Here is a 17,845-nt window from a genome sequence, read left to right as displayed (position 1 = left end):
TATAGATGTGTTGTCCTGGCGGTTAAGGACGTGGCTTGTGGTGGAAGAGATCATGGGTACAAATCCCTCTTAAACTTTTTAAACGTAGAGATCGCACAGGTCAGCAAACATTTACATTTGTTTCTCCTAACTACTACAAAAACTTAGGGTCGCCGCCATGTTGGATTTGTCCCGATGGCGTCCATGTGCCAGTGCTGACCGTTCTGTCTCCAGCTGCTTTTCATGAGCTCATTTAAACCATATTGTACAAAACAAACAGACTTTTAAGAGCTTTTAAGCAGCTTAAAATACTTTTCCCTTCTTCTTTACCCACTCGACGTCGTGTTTGTGTGATTTAAGATCCACAGTCCCTGAAACAGCCACGACTCCGGACTTAAGTGTCTAAAACATAAAAGAATGATCAGAGTTTGTAATGACACAGCAGACAAACACACGATGCGTCTTCTCTAAACACGGACTATAACTTTTCTTGCTTGTCTTCATGAATTCTTTGATATTCATGTCACTCTTCTCAAAAGTCTAAGTGTGATGTGTGGTTGCCAGGGCCGCTGGGGGAAGGTGCACAGGGGCCGGTGGCACGGGGAGGTGGCCATCCGTCTGGTGGAGGTGGACGGCAACAACGAGGAGCATCTGAAAGTGTTCAAGAAGGAGGTGATGAACTACAGACAGACCCGGCACGACAACGTCATCCTGTTCATGGGCGCGTGCATGGCTCCGCCCCACCTCGCCATCATCACCAGGTGACCTCAGGAACCGCTCGCTCTTGATGATGCTCGTGATGATGCTCGTGATGATGCTCGTGATGATTCTAGTGTTTTAGGACTGAGAATAACAAACACCACGTCATGGGACACAAATCTGGGGCACAACAAATGATTATCCCCAACAGGGGGCGCCAAAGACAAAGACCGGCCCCCAAAAATACAGGGCATTTATGAAGAGGAAAAAATACCGCATTTTCTGGACTATAAGTTGCACCTTTTGTCATAGTTTTGTCCGGGGTGCGACTTATACTCTAGAGCAACTTATATGTGATATTATTCATTATTTTCACATGACAACCACCAGAGGGCGCTCTAGGCTCTGAGCGACGCAGAAGAAGAATTTGCACTTCCTCTTCCTCTGGAGTTTGTGGAGTTGTTTAGAAGTGACACAGAGGAAGAAGAATTCAATGGATTTAGTGATTTGGGGTAAAACTGATGCTTTGCTAAACTTGTTAGCATGTTAGCATGTTCTTTATGCTATAGTTATCTGAATAACTGTTCATATGTTACGTTAACATACCAGACACTTACCACAGTTCTGTCTGTGCCTCATGTAGCTGAAGGTGTTAGCGTTAGCATACGTCATGCAGCTGAAGGTGTTAGCGTTAGCATACGTACACCGCGTCATGTAGCTGAAGGTGTTAGCGTTAGCATACGTACACCGCGTCATGTAGCTGAAGGTGTTAGCGTTAGCATACGTACACCGCGTCATGTAGCTGAAGGTGTTAGCGTTAGCATACGTACACCGTGTCATGTAGCTGAAGGTGTTAGCGTTAGCATACGTACACCTATTCACCATGTTTTCTCATGTTATTAATTTGAATAATGTCTGTTCTTAGATTTTATCAAATAAATCTCCCCCAAAAATGCGACCCCCCCAGAAAATACGGTAAATCACTTTAACCGTTAACTTGAAAGATGAATTTGTTAGAACTGGGAAGTAAATGTGAGACGACACGTGCTGGACTTTTTCCTCTCTGTTCTTTAATAAAATAATAATAATAATAATAATAACTTTTATTTATGTAGCGCTTTTCAGTGACCCAAAGACGCTGAACATATATAAAAAAAGGGGGTGTATTTACAGACAGGGGGGACAACACGTACAGAACACATTAATATAAAGATAAAATGAACAAGACAGAAGAAGTAGAGAGAGAAAGATGGGGATGTAACAGGGGGTAGAAGAGTAGGCAATGGGGTAGAGGAGGCTAGGGGTAGGGGAGGTCATAGGCTTGGGTGAAGAGGTATGTTTTTAGGCGGGATTTGAATGTTGTGAGTGAGGGAGAGTGGCAGACAGGTTGGGGGAGGGAGTTCCAGAGTCGGGGTGCTGTTCGGGAGAATGCTCTGCCGCCAAAAGTTTTGAGTCGGGATGTTGGTGCAGTCAGGGTGAGAGAGGAGGAGGATCGGAGAGCTCGGGAGGGGCGGTGGGGGATGAGGAGGTCAGACAGGTAGGGGGGGGCAAGGTGGTGAAGAGCTTTAAAGGTGAGGAGGAGTATTTTAAAGTTTATGCGCTGCTTGATGGGGAGAGAGTGGAGAGAGCGGAGAACGGGAGTGATGTGATCACGGGACCGGGTGTGGGTGAGGAGGCGGGTGTGGGTGAGGAGGCGGGCAGCGGAGTTTTGGACCATTTGGAGTCTATGGAGGGAATGGGAGGAGATGAAGGCATGGATGAGGGATTCAGCAGCGGGGAGGGTGAGGCAGTGTCGGATTTTGGCAATGCGGCGGAGGTGGAAGTATGAGGTCTTGACGATGTGGCTGACATGGGGAGTGAAGGAGAGGGTGGGGTCCATGATGACACCGAGATTGCGTACCAGGGTAGAGGGGGTGATGGTCGAGGTGTCGATGCTGAGTGAAAAGGGACCAGTTTTATTGAGAGTGGATTTGGTGCCAATGAGGAGGAGCTCTGTTTTGTCACTGTTCAGTTTGAGGAAGTTGAGAGTGAGCCATGATTTTATTGTAGAGATGCAGGTTTGGGTGTGGCTGAGGGGAGGGTTTTGGGTGGATTTGGTGGTGAGGTATATCTGGGTGTCGTCAGCGTAGCAGTGAAAGTCCAGGTTGAGTTGGCGGAGGATGTGACCAAGGGGGAAGATGTAGCAGATGAAGAGGAGGGGGCCGAGGACTGAGCCCTGGGGGACCCCCTGCGTTACTGGGGAGAGGGTGGATGAGTGACCGGAGAGGGAAATGAACTCTTGCCTGTTGGTGAGGTAGGATGTGAGCCAGTCAAGTGCAGAGCCCTCAACACCCAGTTGGCGCAGTTGTTACAATCCTCTCAAATAAACCCTACGGGCCAAAAAAGATCCTTTAATAAGCCATTAAATTAAATCCATATAAAATGATAAATAGGAGCGGCCCCAGCACTGAGCCTTGTGGTGCACCTTGATAAATGAGATAAACAGGAGCGACCCCAGCACTGAGCCTTGTGGTACACCTTGATAAATGAGATAAACAGGAGCGGCCCCAGCACTGAGCCTTGTGGTGCACCTTGGTAGATGAGGTAGATAAAATGAGCCTCTTCTTTGTGCGGCTTCAGCTTCTGCCGCGGCGTGACGCTGCACACGGTGGTCAGAGAGAGAGCTTCACTTCTGGACAACAACAAAACCAAACAAATCGCACAGGACATCGTCAACGTGAGGATTATTGTTTGTTTCCTTTTCACACTCGTGGAAACGGGAGTAACACCCGTGTTTTCGCCCAGGGCATGAGTTACCTCCACGCCAAAGGCATCGTCCACAAAGACCTCAAGTCACAGAACATTTTCTACGACACAAACAAAGTGGTGATCACCGACTTCGGTCTGTTCGGGATGTCCGGCGTCGTGCAGCAGGGCAGGTGAGAAATACACAGGAAATACTCCAAATACTGCAGTATTTTAGCTTTATCAAACTCGTCCGGGTCGTTTGTCTTCTACATTGACGTGTTGTGCGTTCTGCTTGTGTCCGCAGGAGGAAGGGCGTGCTGAGGATCCCGCGGGGCTGGTTGTTCTACTTGGCGCCTGAGATCGTGAGGAGGATGAGTCCGGACGAAGGAGAAGACCAGCTGCCATTCTCCAAAGAAGCGGACGTCTACGCTTTCGGGTAAAAAGAAAGACCAGAAGTTAGAGTCGTTCAAAGGTTCTAGAGCATGTTTCAAAAAAGTACAACCGCCCCGAAAATACTCCCTGTACCAGAGTATTCGTGAATACTTTCCTCTGATGACGAAGGCTCTGAAGACGAAGGCTCTGATGATGAAGGCTCTGAAGACGAAGGCTCTGAAGGCTCTGAAGGCTCTAAAGGCTCTGAAGGCTCTGATGACGAAGGTTCTGAAGGCTCTGAAGGCTCTGAAGGCTCTAAAGGCTCTGAAGGCTCTGAAGGCTCTGATGACGAAGGTTCTGAAGGCTCTGAAGACGAAGGCTGTGAAGGCTGTGAAGGCTGTGAAGGCTCTGAAGGCTCTGCTGACGAAGGCTCTGAAGGCTCTGAAGAATCTGAAGGCTCTGATGACGAAGGTTCTGAAGGCTCTGATGACGAAGGCTCTGAAGGCTCTGAAGGCTTTGAAGGCTCTGATGACGAAGGCTCAGAAGGCTCTGATGACGAAGGCTCAGAAGGCTCTGATGACGAAGGCTCTGAACGCTCTGAAGGCTCTGATGACGAAGGTTCTGAAGGCTCTGATGACGAAGGCTCTGAAGGCTCTGAAGGCTCTGAAGGCTCTGAAGGTTCTGATGACGAAGGCTCTGAACGCTCTGAAGGTTCTGTAGGCTCTAAAGGCTCTGAAGGCTCTGAAGGCTCTGATGACGAAGGTTCTGAAGGCTCTGAAGACGAAGGCTGTGAAGGCTGTGAAGGCTCTGAAGGCTCTGAAGGCTCTGCTGACGAAGGCTCTGAAGGCTCTGAAGAATCTGAAGGCTCTGATGACGAAGGCTCTGAAGACTCTGAAGGCTTTGAAGGCTCTGATGACGAAGGCTCAGAAGGCTCTGATGACGAAGGCTCAGAAGGCTCTGATGACGAAGGCTCTGAACGCTCTGAAGGCTCTGATGACGAAGGTTCTGAAGGCTCTGATGACGAAGGCTCTGAAGGCTCTGAAGGCTCTGAAGGTTCTGATGACGAAGGCTCTGAAGGCTCTGATGACGAAGGCTCTGAAGGCTCTGAAGGCTCTGAAGGCTCTGAAGGTTCTGATGACGAAGGCTCTGAACGCTCTGAAGGTTCTGTAGGCTCTGAAGGCTCTGAAGGTTCTGTAGGCTCTGAAGGCTCTGAAGGTTCTGTAGGCTCTGAAGGCTCTGAAGGTTCTGTAGGCTCTGAAGGCTCTGAAGGCTCTAAAGGCTCTGAAGGCTGTATGAGCTCTGAAGGCTCTGAAGGCTCTGGTGAAGTGCTAACCTGGTGTATTTGTCTCTTGTCTCTTGTCTCTCAGCACCATCTGGTACGAGCTCCACTCTAGGCTCTGGCCCCTGGAGAACTTGGCCCTCGAGGCTCGGCTCTGGCTCTTCGGTTCTGGAGAAGGAATCCGCCAAGAGCTGAGCCAGGCCCAACTCGGCAAAGAGGTCACGGTGAGGTCAACGTCACACCAGACATGAGATATTTACACATATACTACATATACTACACATACTACACATACTACACATACTACACATTCTACACATTCTACACATTCTACACATTCTACACATTCTACATATACTACACATACTACACATACTACATATACTACACATACTACACATACTACACATACTACACATTCTACATATACTACATATACTACATATACTACACATACTACACATTCTACACATTCTACATATACTACATATACTACATATACTACACATACTACACATTCTACACATTCTACACATACTACACATACTACATATACTACACATACTACACATACTACACATACTACACATACTACACATACTACACATTCTACACATTCTACACATTCTACACATTCTACACATTCTACATATACTACACATACTACACATACTACATATACTACACATACTACACATACTACACATACTACACATACTACACATACTACACATTCTACACATTCTACACATTCTACACATTCTACACATTCTACATATACTACACATACTACACATACTACATATACTACACATACTACACATACTACACATACTACACATTCTACATATACTACATATACTACATATACTACACATACTACACATACTACACATTCTACATATACTACATATACTACATATACTACACATACTACACATTCTACACATTCTACATATACTACATATACTACATATACTACATATACTACACATACTACATATACTACATATACTACATATACTACACATACTACACATACTACACATTCTACACATTCTACACATACTACACATACTACACATTCTACACATTCTACACATACTACACATACTACACATACTACACATACTACACATACTACACATACTACACATTCTACATATACTACATATACTACATATACTACACATACTACATATACTACATATACTACATATACTACACATACTACATATACTACACATACTACATATACTACACATTCTACATATACTACACATACTACATATACTACACATACTACATATACTACACATACTACACATACTACACATACTACACATTCTACATATACTACATATACTACATATACTACAGATACTACATATACTACACATACTACATATATCACATATTCTACATATACTACACATACTACATATACTACACATACTACATATACTACATATACTACACATACTACATATAATACATATACTACATATACTACACATATTACATATACTACACATTCTACATATACTACACATACTACACATTCTACATATACTACACATACTACATATACTACACATACTACACATACTACACATACTACATATACTACACATACTACATATACTACACATACTACACATACTACACATACTACATATACTACACATACTACATATACTACACATTCTACATATACTACACATACTACACATACTACACATACTACATATACTACACATACTACACATACTACATATACTACACATACTACACATACTACATATACTACACATACTACATATACTACACATACTACATATACTACATATACTACATATACTACACATACTACATATACTACACATTCTACATATACTACACATACTACACATACTACATATACTACGCATACTACACATACTACATATACTACACATACTACATATACTACACATACTACACATACTACATATACTACACATACTACACATACTACATATACTACACATACTACACATACTACACATACTACACATACTACATATACTACACATACTACACATACTACACATACTACACATACTACATATACTACACATACTACACATACTACATATACTACACATACTACACATACTACATATACTACACATACTACACATACTACACATACTACACATACTACACATACTACATATACTACACATACTACACATACTACACATACTACACATACTACATATACTACATATACTACACATACTACACATACTACATATACTACACATACTACACATACTACACATACTACACATACTACACATACTACACATACTACACATACTACACATACTACATATACTACATATACTACACATACTACACATACTACATATACTACACATACTACACATACTACACATACTACACATACTACACATACTACACATACTACACATACTACACATACTACATATACTACACATTCTACATATACTACTTATACTACATATACTACACATACTACACATACTACACATACTACACATACTACTTATACTACATATACTACATATACTACACATACTACACATACTACACATACTACACATACTACACATACTACACATACTACACATACTACACATACTACACATACTACACATACTACACATACTACTTATACTACATATACTACATATACTACATATACTACACATACTACACATACTACACATACTACACATACTACACATACTACATATACTACACGTCTGCAGTTCCACTGACCAAAATAACACACTTCAATACTTAAGATGCTGCAGCACAACATCTGAATATCTTCTTCACTCCTCGTCCCTTCCATGTCTTCTTCTTCTTCTTCTTCTTCTTCTTCTTCTTCTTCTTCTTCTTCTTCTTCTTCTTCTTCTTCTTCTTCTTCTTCTTCTTCTTCTTCTTCTTCTTCTTCTTCTTCTTCTTCTTCTTCTTCTTCTTCTTCTTCTTCTTCTTCCCCTCCTCCATCTCTTCTTCTTCTGTCCTGGTCTCTAGGATATCCTGTCCTCGTGCTGGTCCTTCCATTCGTCCCATCGTCCGTCCTTCTCTCATCTCAGTGACGCGCTGGAGAAACTGCCCAAACTCAACCGCCGCCTGTCCCACCCGGGACACTTCCGGAAGACTCAAGAGTACGTGTCCTAGACTCACTGCCACGTGGAATGGACAAGGGGACACGGGGACACGACACGGGGTCATGAAATGGGACCACGGGGACGAGGGCGACAACACGGGGACGAGGGGACAACACAGGGCCACGACACAGGGACAACAAAGGGCCACGACACAGGGACATGGGGGGCCAGGGGGACAACATGGGGACATGGAGACACAGGGCCTTCGTTTGGGACTCACATGGAGAACAAAACTCGTGCTTTTGATGAAGAGCGACAAGTTTGTAAAATAAAGGTGGAACCGAGGTCATTTCCTGTGACACTCTGGGAGACGTTTGAGTGAGACGTCTGTGGACACTTTGTGGACACTTTGTGGACAATTTGTGGACTCTTTGTGGACACTCATCGACCAGTGTCTCCAATCTCACATAAACAGACTTTAGGACAATGTTTTGTGTCTTAGATTGAGCTTTCTAATAATATCTTTATAATAACGATATGTCTTTATTTGTCCCATGTGTGGACAAATAAAGACATATCGTGTCTTATCTTTATAAACACGCTTATTTACACATTTTATTTATATTTCCAACAAGAATAAAACTAGACGCGGCTGTTCTATATTTTATGCCTTTTTAGGATGTTAATATTTTAGTTTTGTGGCAATAAAAAGTACAATAATGTGAAAAAGAAAACACTTTAAATAAATATAATATATAGATCAACAGGAAGAAGTGAAAAGACCTTTATTTGTGGCAGAATCAAAGACAATAAGTGTTAAAGCGGCTTTAACTAAAGGTAAAGGCCAGTGTTGTCCTTTTGTCACTTGTCTAAACAGGTTGAAGCGCCCCCTACAGGCCAGGCCACTCATTACACTAACATGTCATTACGTTTTATGTATTACACATTTTATCACAGAATATCTTATTGTTTAGGTTTATAATTCCACTTCCTGTTTGTAATTGATGACATCACAGTAGGAAATTACCCAGCAACCACTTGGCCAAAACTCATCTAATGTCACATTTATTTAATTTGACAAATAAAAATAAATGAGAGCGACTTTATTTTGTTGAATTCATGTTTAGAGTCAAAAAAGTTGTTTCTTGTGTAAATTCTGCATCAACTTTGACTGGAACGAGTGTCCCTGGTGTGATGTCACTTCCTGTCCCTGCTGTGATGTCACTTCCTGTCTCTGCTGTGATGTCACTTTTTCAACGTTTTCTCCACAAATACCTGTTTGATCGGTGTAAAACTATCATTTATATGTACGACAGGTACAAATACACCAAATAAAGTCAGAATTAGACCTGTTAAAACCCGTCAGAGGCGCTTTAAAAAGCCTGATTGTTGCATAACTTATGAACTTTAACAAATGTAATATCAAAAGTGTCAAAATGTCACGACAACACTTCTGTTTTCACACTTTTCTCTTTCTGTCTTGTCTCTGTTTTTCTGGCCCGTCTCTTCTCTTCTCCCACTTCCTGGTCGACTTCCTGCTTCACTTCCTACTTCACTTCCTGCTTCACTTCCTACTTCACTTCCTGCTTCACGTCCCGGTGAAGTGAAGCAGGCTCCAAAAGGCGGTGGGACCATCGCCTGTGCTGCCGGGGCGTTCACGCTAACTGTCCGTTCATCTTCAGCTGAGAAAGGCTCTTTTCGTGGCACGTTCAGGACAGAAACATGCCAAAAACACGCCAAAAACATGCCAAAAACACGCCAAAAACACGCCATAAACATGCCAAAAACACGCCATAAACACACAATGACACCCTGATGACACTTCTTCTCTTTTCTTGTCCTCCGTTCTCTCCTTTCTCTTATCCTTTTTCGAACGTGGCGCTGACCGGCTTCAGTGACCGGCTTCAGTGACCGGCTTCAGTGACCGGCTTCAGTGACCGGCTTCAGTGACCGGCTTCAGTGACCGGCTTCAGTGACCGGCTTCAGTGACCGGCTTCAGTGACCGGCTTAGTGACCTCGACCGTGTGAATAAACCTGAGATGTGTTTAAAGTTCTGTTTCTGCAGCCGATTTGAAACGGTACTTTCTCGCGCACAAACCGAGTCTCGGGAATGTATTATATTTTTGTACAGGAAGTGGTTTTAAGGTGAATAAAACTCTGACTCGTGAACGTCTCGTGTTTGTGTTTTTATTCCGTTTGTCACTCACAGAAGATCGAGAACGACGGCGTAAAACTCAAGTTTGACGTGTTTGTTTGCTTCTTTTTCCCGCTCGGAAACGGGTTTTGCGGCGCCATTTCTGACCACTAGAGGCACGTGCTACATCCGATAAGGTCAAAGGTCATGTACAAGGTCAGAGGTCATGTACTGGAGATTTACAAAACAACGATCGAACAAATACACGATAAATTAAGCTAATATGAAGCCACAAACGAGTGCAGAGTCCAGGAGGAGGGTCCAGACGTATCCATCTGTTGTGTCTGTGGGCGGGGTTTTGAGGCCCAGATACACACTTCGGACAGTTCCCGAGCACGTCCCGTTCGCAGTGGTGTCGTGTGGCCGTATGAGACCACTGCGAACGGGACGATCGTGACATGGACCGGGACAAATCAAAGACACTGGGACAGAAGGCCAAACGCTGGAGACATGGAGCAGGGACCCAAGCTTCTCCAGAGACCACCGGGGCCAGGGGGCGGGACCAGGGGGCGGGGCCAGGGGAAGACGCTCGTGAGGAAGGGGACGGACGCTCGCCGGAACATGTCAATGTAAAAATAAACTTAATAAACAAACAAAAGGTCCAGGTTTATCGTTGTACTTCCTGTTGGACACGAGCACAAACATGACAGAGGTGATGTCACAGCTGTTACCATAGCAACCAGACTGTAAACAAGAGCCAAACTCCATATCAACGACACAACAGTTCTGCTCTGACACAATAAGACCATAAAACACCTTTATAACAACCATGTGTCGCACACTGATGACATCACAGAGGGATTCAGCTCATTTTAAACTCAGATTTTTCAACATTTCTTCACAAACTGTAACTTAACGGAAGTAAAACTGTGATAAACATTGACCTCAGATGCCCTCCCACAAAACTGAGTCCGAGCTTAAGGACTTTAAGCTGTTTCAAGCATTTATTTATTCATTTAATGTATAAAATTGTCTTTATTTGTGATTTTTACTGTTCTGATAACGAGGATAAAGCGCCTCGTTAGTCAATGTGTTGTAATTACAGGTTTATGTTGTAATTACAGGTTTATGTTGTAATTACAGGTTTGTGTTGTAATTACACGTTTATGTTGTAATTACATGTTTATGTTGTAATTACACGTTTATGTTGTAATTACACGTTTATGTTTATGTTGTAATTACAGGTTTGTGTTGTAATTACACGTTTATGTTGTAATTACACGTTTATGTTTATGTTGTAATTACAGGTTTGTGTTGTAATTACACGTTTATGTTGTAATTACATGTTTATGTTGTAATTACACGTTTATGTTGTAATTACACGTTTATGTTGTAATTACAGGTTTATGTTGTAATTACAGGTTTGTGTTGTAATTACACGTTAGTGGCTGATTCGACAGAACGTTTTGTCGTATAAAATGTGTTGTATTAAACTATTTTCACGCAAATTTTCCACTTTTGTGTTTAATTTGTCAAAGAAAGGTAAATCTGGCCCCGCCCATTATAATTTTGACACAAATAACGCTTCAAAATGCCAAAAGAGGAAGAACTTTACTCTGTTTTTTGTTGCATTTGGAGAGTAAACTACGTTAAAACTGCAGCGTCACTGGAGCGTTCAGAACATGCAAATACTTTTACGTATCGTGCTCGTGACTCGTTCTTATCGACAGCGAGTTTGACCTTTGACCCACAGCCACGCCTGATCCCACATTAATGACCCCGGTGGAAAGAGGAATCTACCACGAGTATTTATACTTTTACTTCTTCCACAAAAACTCCACAACTGCACTACAAAAACATGAGATCAGAGCTTGAATGACGTCATATTTATCATATTTATCCAGCTTTGAGAGTATTTTTCCGTCTCGACACACGATTTGCCAGTAAAATAATCTCATTCCAAGTGTTTTTATGCTTCTCTTACTTCATTCAAGTACTTATACACAAAGTATGTTATTTAAGATTGGCACGTTTTGCAGTACATTTACTTTTGCTTTTACTCATTCCAAAGCACTTTAAAGACTGACCAAAGTCATAGAGACCATAAAACACAAGTGACTCAGGTGAATAAGTGTTTAAATGGCTAAAAGCAACTGAAGAAAACCTCTTACTCAGGATCAAAGGTCATAAACTCCACAATAAAACCTGGACCAGCCTCAAAACCACAAATGCAAATAAAAGACTCAGTGTGAGCTCTGAACACAAATAGGCCATAGGCTGTAACTCAGAATGTGGCTAGAAAATGAATTTCGCTCCACCACATCAAGACTACTTTTCAAAAGTGGTTTTCCAATCTCAAAGATATACTTGAGCTGGGGGAAAAAGTTCTCCGCATGATTTCTGCCAGTATTTGAGAAAATAGGTGTCGAAGTTGCCAGTTTACCCAAATATGTGACAAATTGGGGTGTACACCCATCTTCATACCTTCTTATTTTTTTCATTCTTTGATTGATTACTTCAGAAATTCAGATTCTCAGAGACATTACTACTTTCTTGGAGGATGTAAAGTGGTAAGACTCTGGGTGCTTTAGTTTATGTGCAAACGTAAGTTAAAAAAAACAATTTTAACAATTTTGCATGTTATCGTTACGCACTTGAAAACTCTTACTCCACATTTAGTATTCAACTGATGCTTCAACAATGACACATGCTCTATTCTTGATTCATACTACACTATAAAAACATAATCTAAAAGTAGTATTTTAACCCTTTCAACACCAGTTGCCCATTTGAAGAAAGAAAACATAGGCTATTGGTAAAGGTTTTATTCTATAGAACGGATATAATTTTATGTAATGTATTTTCAATATGAACAAATAATTACAATCATAAAAGCAGTATTTACATCGTGATAAACAGGTTAATTAACATGTGTATCTTTCGAGCTAGTATAAGGCAAACTTTCTGCAGAATAGGATATACATACAAACAGAGCAATGATATAAGTATGATTGATGTCAAAATGTGTAAGTACAACTGGTTTGATTTTTACCTTTTGAGGACAAATATATATCTTGGCAAATTGACAGTAAACAAAGATCAACCTCCTCGGATACATTACCATGTTAGACAATGTCAATTCATCACTAGCACCTACACACCAAGCTAGTAAGTTATAAAGTTCAATTGGCACAATCTTTCTGGCAGAGGAAACATTTAGATCCTCTGATGTAGGAGGCAGATTTACATCCATACTAGGGGCACTTTTGACCGCTTGTTTCATCCATACTAGGGGCACTCTTGACCGCTTGTTTCATCCATACTAGGGGCACTCTTGACCGCTTGTTTCATCCATACTAGGGGCACTCTTGACCGCTTGTTTCATCCATACTAGGGGCACTCTTGACCGCTTGTTTCATCCATACTAGGGGCACTCTTGACCGCTTGTTTCATCCATACTAGGGGCACTCTTGACCGCTTGTTTCATCCATACTAGGGGCACTCTTGACCGCTTGTTTCATCCATACTAGGGGCACTCTTGACCGCTTGTTTCATCCATACTAGGGGCACTCTTGACCGCTTGTTTCATCCATACTAGGGGCACTCTTGACCGCTTGTTTCATCCATACTAGGGGCACTCTTGACCGCTTGTTTCATCCATACTAGGGGCACTCTTGACCGCTTGTTTCATCCATACTAGGGGCACTCTTGACCGCTTGTTTCATCCATACTAGGGGCACTCTTGACCGCTTGTTTCATCCATCCTAGGGGCACTCTTGACCGCTTGTTTCATCCATACTAGGGGCACTCTTGACCGCTTGTTTCATCCATACTAGGGGCACTCTTGACCGCTTGTTTCATCCATACTAGGGGCACTCTTGACCGCTTGTTTCATCCATACTAGGGGCACTCTTGACCGCTTGTTTCATCCATACTAGGGGCACTCTTGACCGCTTGTTTCATCCATCCTAGGGGCACTCTTGACCGCTTGTTTCATCCATACTAGGGGCACTCTTGACCGCTTGTTTCATCCATACTAGGGGCACTCTTGACCGCTTGTTTCATCCATACTAGGGGCACTCTTGACCGCTTGTTTCATCCATACTAGGGGCACTCTTGACCGCTTGTTTCATCCATACTAGGGGCACTCTTGACCGCTTGTTTCATCCATACTAGGGGCACTCTTGACCGCTTGTTTCATCCATACTAGGGGCACTCTTGACCGCTTGTTTCATCCATACTAGGGGCACTCTTGACCGCTTGTTTCATCCATCCTAGGGGCACTCTTGACCGCTTGTTTCAGTAATACACCTGCACTGTAAACTGTCCTTGAGAGCTCTCGCAGTGCTGCATCTTTACCACTTTCTGGCTCCATTTCTCCATCACTACATGACATCTCAGAAACTGACATATGAGTTTCAGTTGAAAAATCCTGGTGGAGAAGTCCTGTCGTCTCCGTGGAAACCATTTCACTCAGGTTTCTTCTTGGTGGTTTGTGAATATTCAGCTGTGGGAAGTCTGGCTGTAATCTCTTCTTCAGAAGATCGGATCTGTAAAAATTAGAGTATTGATAGATTACTATTTTATTTGTGTTTTAGTTTTAGAATTATTATTTTATTTGTGTTTTAGTATCCTATGTTTGTTGTTTATTTTGTGTTGTGTTTTAACAGGGTAACCACTTTTCTCACTGGGTTTTCCCTGTATAAATAAATAAATGAATGGAAATATGTAGACTCCTGTAGCTAACTGGATTGGTCTGATCTTGAATGAAATTTCATGAATAAACATAGCTGTGATGTTTATCTGATCGTCTCTTGTTTTCTTTCATAAACAATAAGAATAATTTAATTACCGGTAACTTCCATGACCTGGGTGTTTTTTGATGAATTTCTGGAACAGGGACAAGAGCTTCTTCTGAGGATTTCCTGATTTTCAATCAGTCGTGTCCGGATGACAGTGTCACAGAATGCTGTATGTCTGCCGTACTCCCAGACTTTAGGTCACCTGTATAAAGCAAGGAAATGCAGTGATTGGTCAGTGATTGAAATATACTAGCTCACTACAAACAGAAATTTGCTTTGATTCAAACGTCTTTAAAATTATCGTGTAGTCATTACAATAATTTTCAATTAAATTATGAATTTATCTAAATATATGGAAATATATATATTTTATTTGATTACCAAAATGTTACCTTTCATCACTTGTCTTCTTTGTCGGAAAGCTTGTGTATTCTTTGTAACACTCTTGTGATAGAGGTGCCTTCAATGGCAACACAATCTTTACCTCTGGTACACATCAGGATGGATTCATCTGCTCTTGATTCAGCTGCTTTGACCAAACTTCCCAGTAAAGGAGAAGTAAAAGAATTTCAATCAAGGGTGAGCACAATCAGTAAACAATCGCAAAAGTTGTATTGCCTTTTTATTCAACTCACATCATCATACAGTCTTACGTACATTACATCTACACCTACATGTCATAAACTAGGCACATATTCCTATAGTGATCTGTTCTTCTGTATCTACCTCTGGATCTTCCTGCGTTGCACCAATGAAATTTCCCCACGTGGGACAATAAAGGAATATCTTATCTTATCTATGTATATTTTTGCCAACTTATTTCACTGTGATTAGTCCTATTTACCACGAGCAAGAGAAAACACACATGCAAGAATCAATATATAATCTACTCACCAGCAGTTCAAGTTTCAGCTTGGACCAATTTATCTTTCTTTGTCTTGTGAGCCTCTTTGATACAGCGATCAACCTTCTGCAAATGATGCAAACTGCAGGAAGTACGCTTGACTTTTTAGATGATTTTGTCTTAACATCTGTGGTAGATCTCAGTCGTTTGGGAGAAGGTGGCAGAGTTGATGTGGTAGATTAAGCGTCATCCTCACCCTCTCCATGCTGCCCACAGACCGACTGTTCTGCCGCAAGCTTTTCAGCACTAGTAATTCGTTTCTTGTCAATGAAACGTCTATAGCATGTAGGGTGAAACGTCTATAGCATGTAGGGTGAAACGTCTATAGCATGTAGGGTGAAACGTCTATAGCATGTAGGGTGAAACGTCTATAGCATGTAGGGTGAAATGTCTATAGCATGTAGGGTGAAACGTCTATAGCATGTAGGGTGAAACGTCTATAGCATGTAGGGTGAAACGTCTATAGCATGTAGGGTGAAACGTCTATAGCATGTAGGGTGAAACGTCTATAGCATGTAGGGTGAAACGTCTATAGCATGTAGGGTGAAACGTCTATAGCATGTAGGGTGAAACGTCTATAGCATGTAGGGTGAAATGTCTATAGCATGTAGGGTGAAACGTCTATAGCATGTAGGGTGAAACGTCTATAGCATGTAGGGTGAAACGTCTATAGCATGTAGGGTGAAACGTCTATAGCATGTAGGGTGAAACGTCTATAGCATGTAGGGTGAAATGTCTATAGCATGTAGGGTGAAATGTCTATAGCATGTAGGGTGAAACGTCTATAGCATGTAGGGTGAAACGTCTATAGCATGTAGGGTGAAACGTCTATAGCATGTAGGGTGAAACGTCTATAGCATGTAGGGTGAAACGTCTATAGCATGTAGGGTGAAACGTCTATAGCATGTAGGGTGAAACGTCTATAGCATGTAGGGTGAAACGTCTATAGCATGTAGGGTGAAACGTCTATAGCATGTAGGGTGAAACGTCTATAGCATGTAGGGTGAAACGTCTATAGCATGTAGGGTGAAACGTCTATAGCATGTAGGGTGAAACGTCTATAGCATGTAGGGTGAAACGTCTATAGCATGTAGGGTGAAACGTCTATAGCATGTAGGGTGAAACGTCTATAGCATGTAGGGTGAAACGTCTATAGCATGTAGGGTGAAACGTCTATAGCATGTAGGGTGAAACGTCTATAGCATGTAGGGTGAAACGTCTATAGCATGTAGGGTGAAACGTCTATAGCATGTAGGGTGAAACGTCTATAGCATGTAGGGTGAAACGTCTATAGCATGTAGGGTGAAACGTCTATAGCATGTAGGGTGAAAGCCTGGCTTGTTACTTTCCAGAAAATGAGAAAGATTTCCGTCCGAAGAAGCCACAGAAGACGTAGGATAGTTTTGTTTGGCGAAGTCATCGTTGTGACACAAACAGCTGCCACTAACGCGCGGTCTATTCCATCGATTTCTATTCACTTCCGAGCACAAGTCACCAGCTTCCTCCAGAGGACAACAGCTTCCTCCAGAGGACAACAGCTTCCTCCAGAGGACAACAGCTTCCTCCAGAGGACAACAGCTTCCTCCAGAGGACAACAGCTTCCTCCAGCGGACAACAGCTTCCTCCAGCGGACAACAGCTTCCTCCAGAGGACAACAGCTTCCTCCAGCGGACAACAGCTTCCTCCAGCGGACAACAGCTTCCTCCAGAGGACAACAGCTTCCTCCAGCGGACAACAGCTTCCTCCAGAGGACAACAGCTTCCTCCAGCGGACAACAGCTTCCTCCAGCGGACAACAGCTTCC

General features: G+C 42.2%; 1 protein-coding gene across 4 annotated transcripts in view; it reads left to right on the top strand.

The window, feature by feature from the left end:
• Nucleotides 1–10,358, top strand: part of LOC140369104 (kinase suppressor of Ras 1-like) — a 62,848-nt gene extending 52,490 nt beyond the window's left edge. For 3 of the 4 annotated variants that reach the window (XM_072456367.1, XM_072456376.1, XM_072456351.1), the window contains 7 exons: nucleotides 544–740; nucleotides 3,298–3,394; nucleotides 3,463–3,596; nucleotides 3,710–3,841; nucleotides 5,145–5,280; nucleotides 8,126–8,259; nucleotides 9,807–10,358. In XM_072456367.1, the coding sequence (XP_072312468.1) occupies nucleotides 544–740; nucleotides 3,298–3,394; nucleotides 3,463–3,596; nucleotides 3,710–3,841; nucleotides 5,145–5,280; nucleotides 8,126–8,259; nucleotides 9,807–9,888 (912 nt within the window). In that variant the 3' untranslated portion in view covers nucleotides 9,889–10,358. The remainder of the gene's footprint in view (nucleotides 1–543; nucleotides 741–3,297; nucleotides 3,395–3,462; nucleotides 3,597–3,709; nucleotides 3,842–5,144; nucleotides 5,281–8,125; nucleotides 8,260–9,806) is intronic. The other variant, XM_072456360.1, reaches the window with a different exon arrangement.
• Nucleotides 10,359–17,845: the final 7,487 nt, after the last annotated feature.

The sequence above is a fragment of the Eucyclogobius newberryi genome, unplaced genomic scaffold (assembly GCF_026437365.1).
Source record: "Eucyclogobius newberryi isolate DKJ021-1_F unplaced genomic scaffold, fEucNew1.0.hap1 SCAF_10, whole genome shotgun sequence".
Taxonomy (NCBI): Eukaryota; Metazoa; Chordata; class Actinopteri; order Gobiiformes; family Gobiidae; genus Eucyclogobius; species Eucyclogobius newberryi.
The sequence above is the reverse complement of the archived record's forward strand: the minus strand, read 5'-3'. Positions and strand labels throughout refer to the sequence as shown.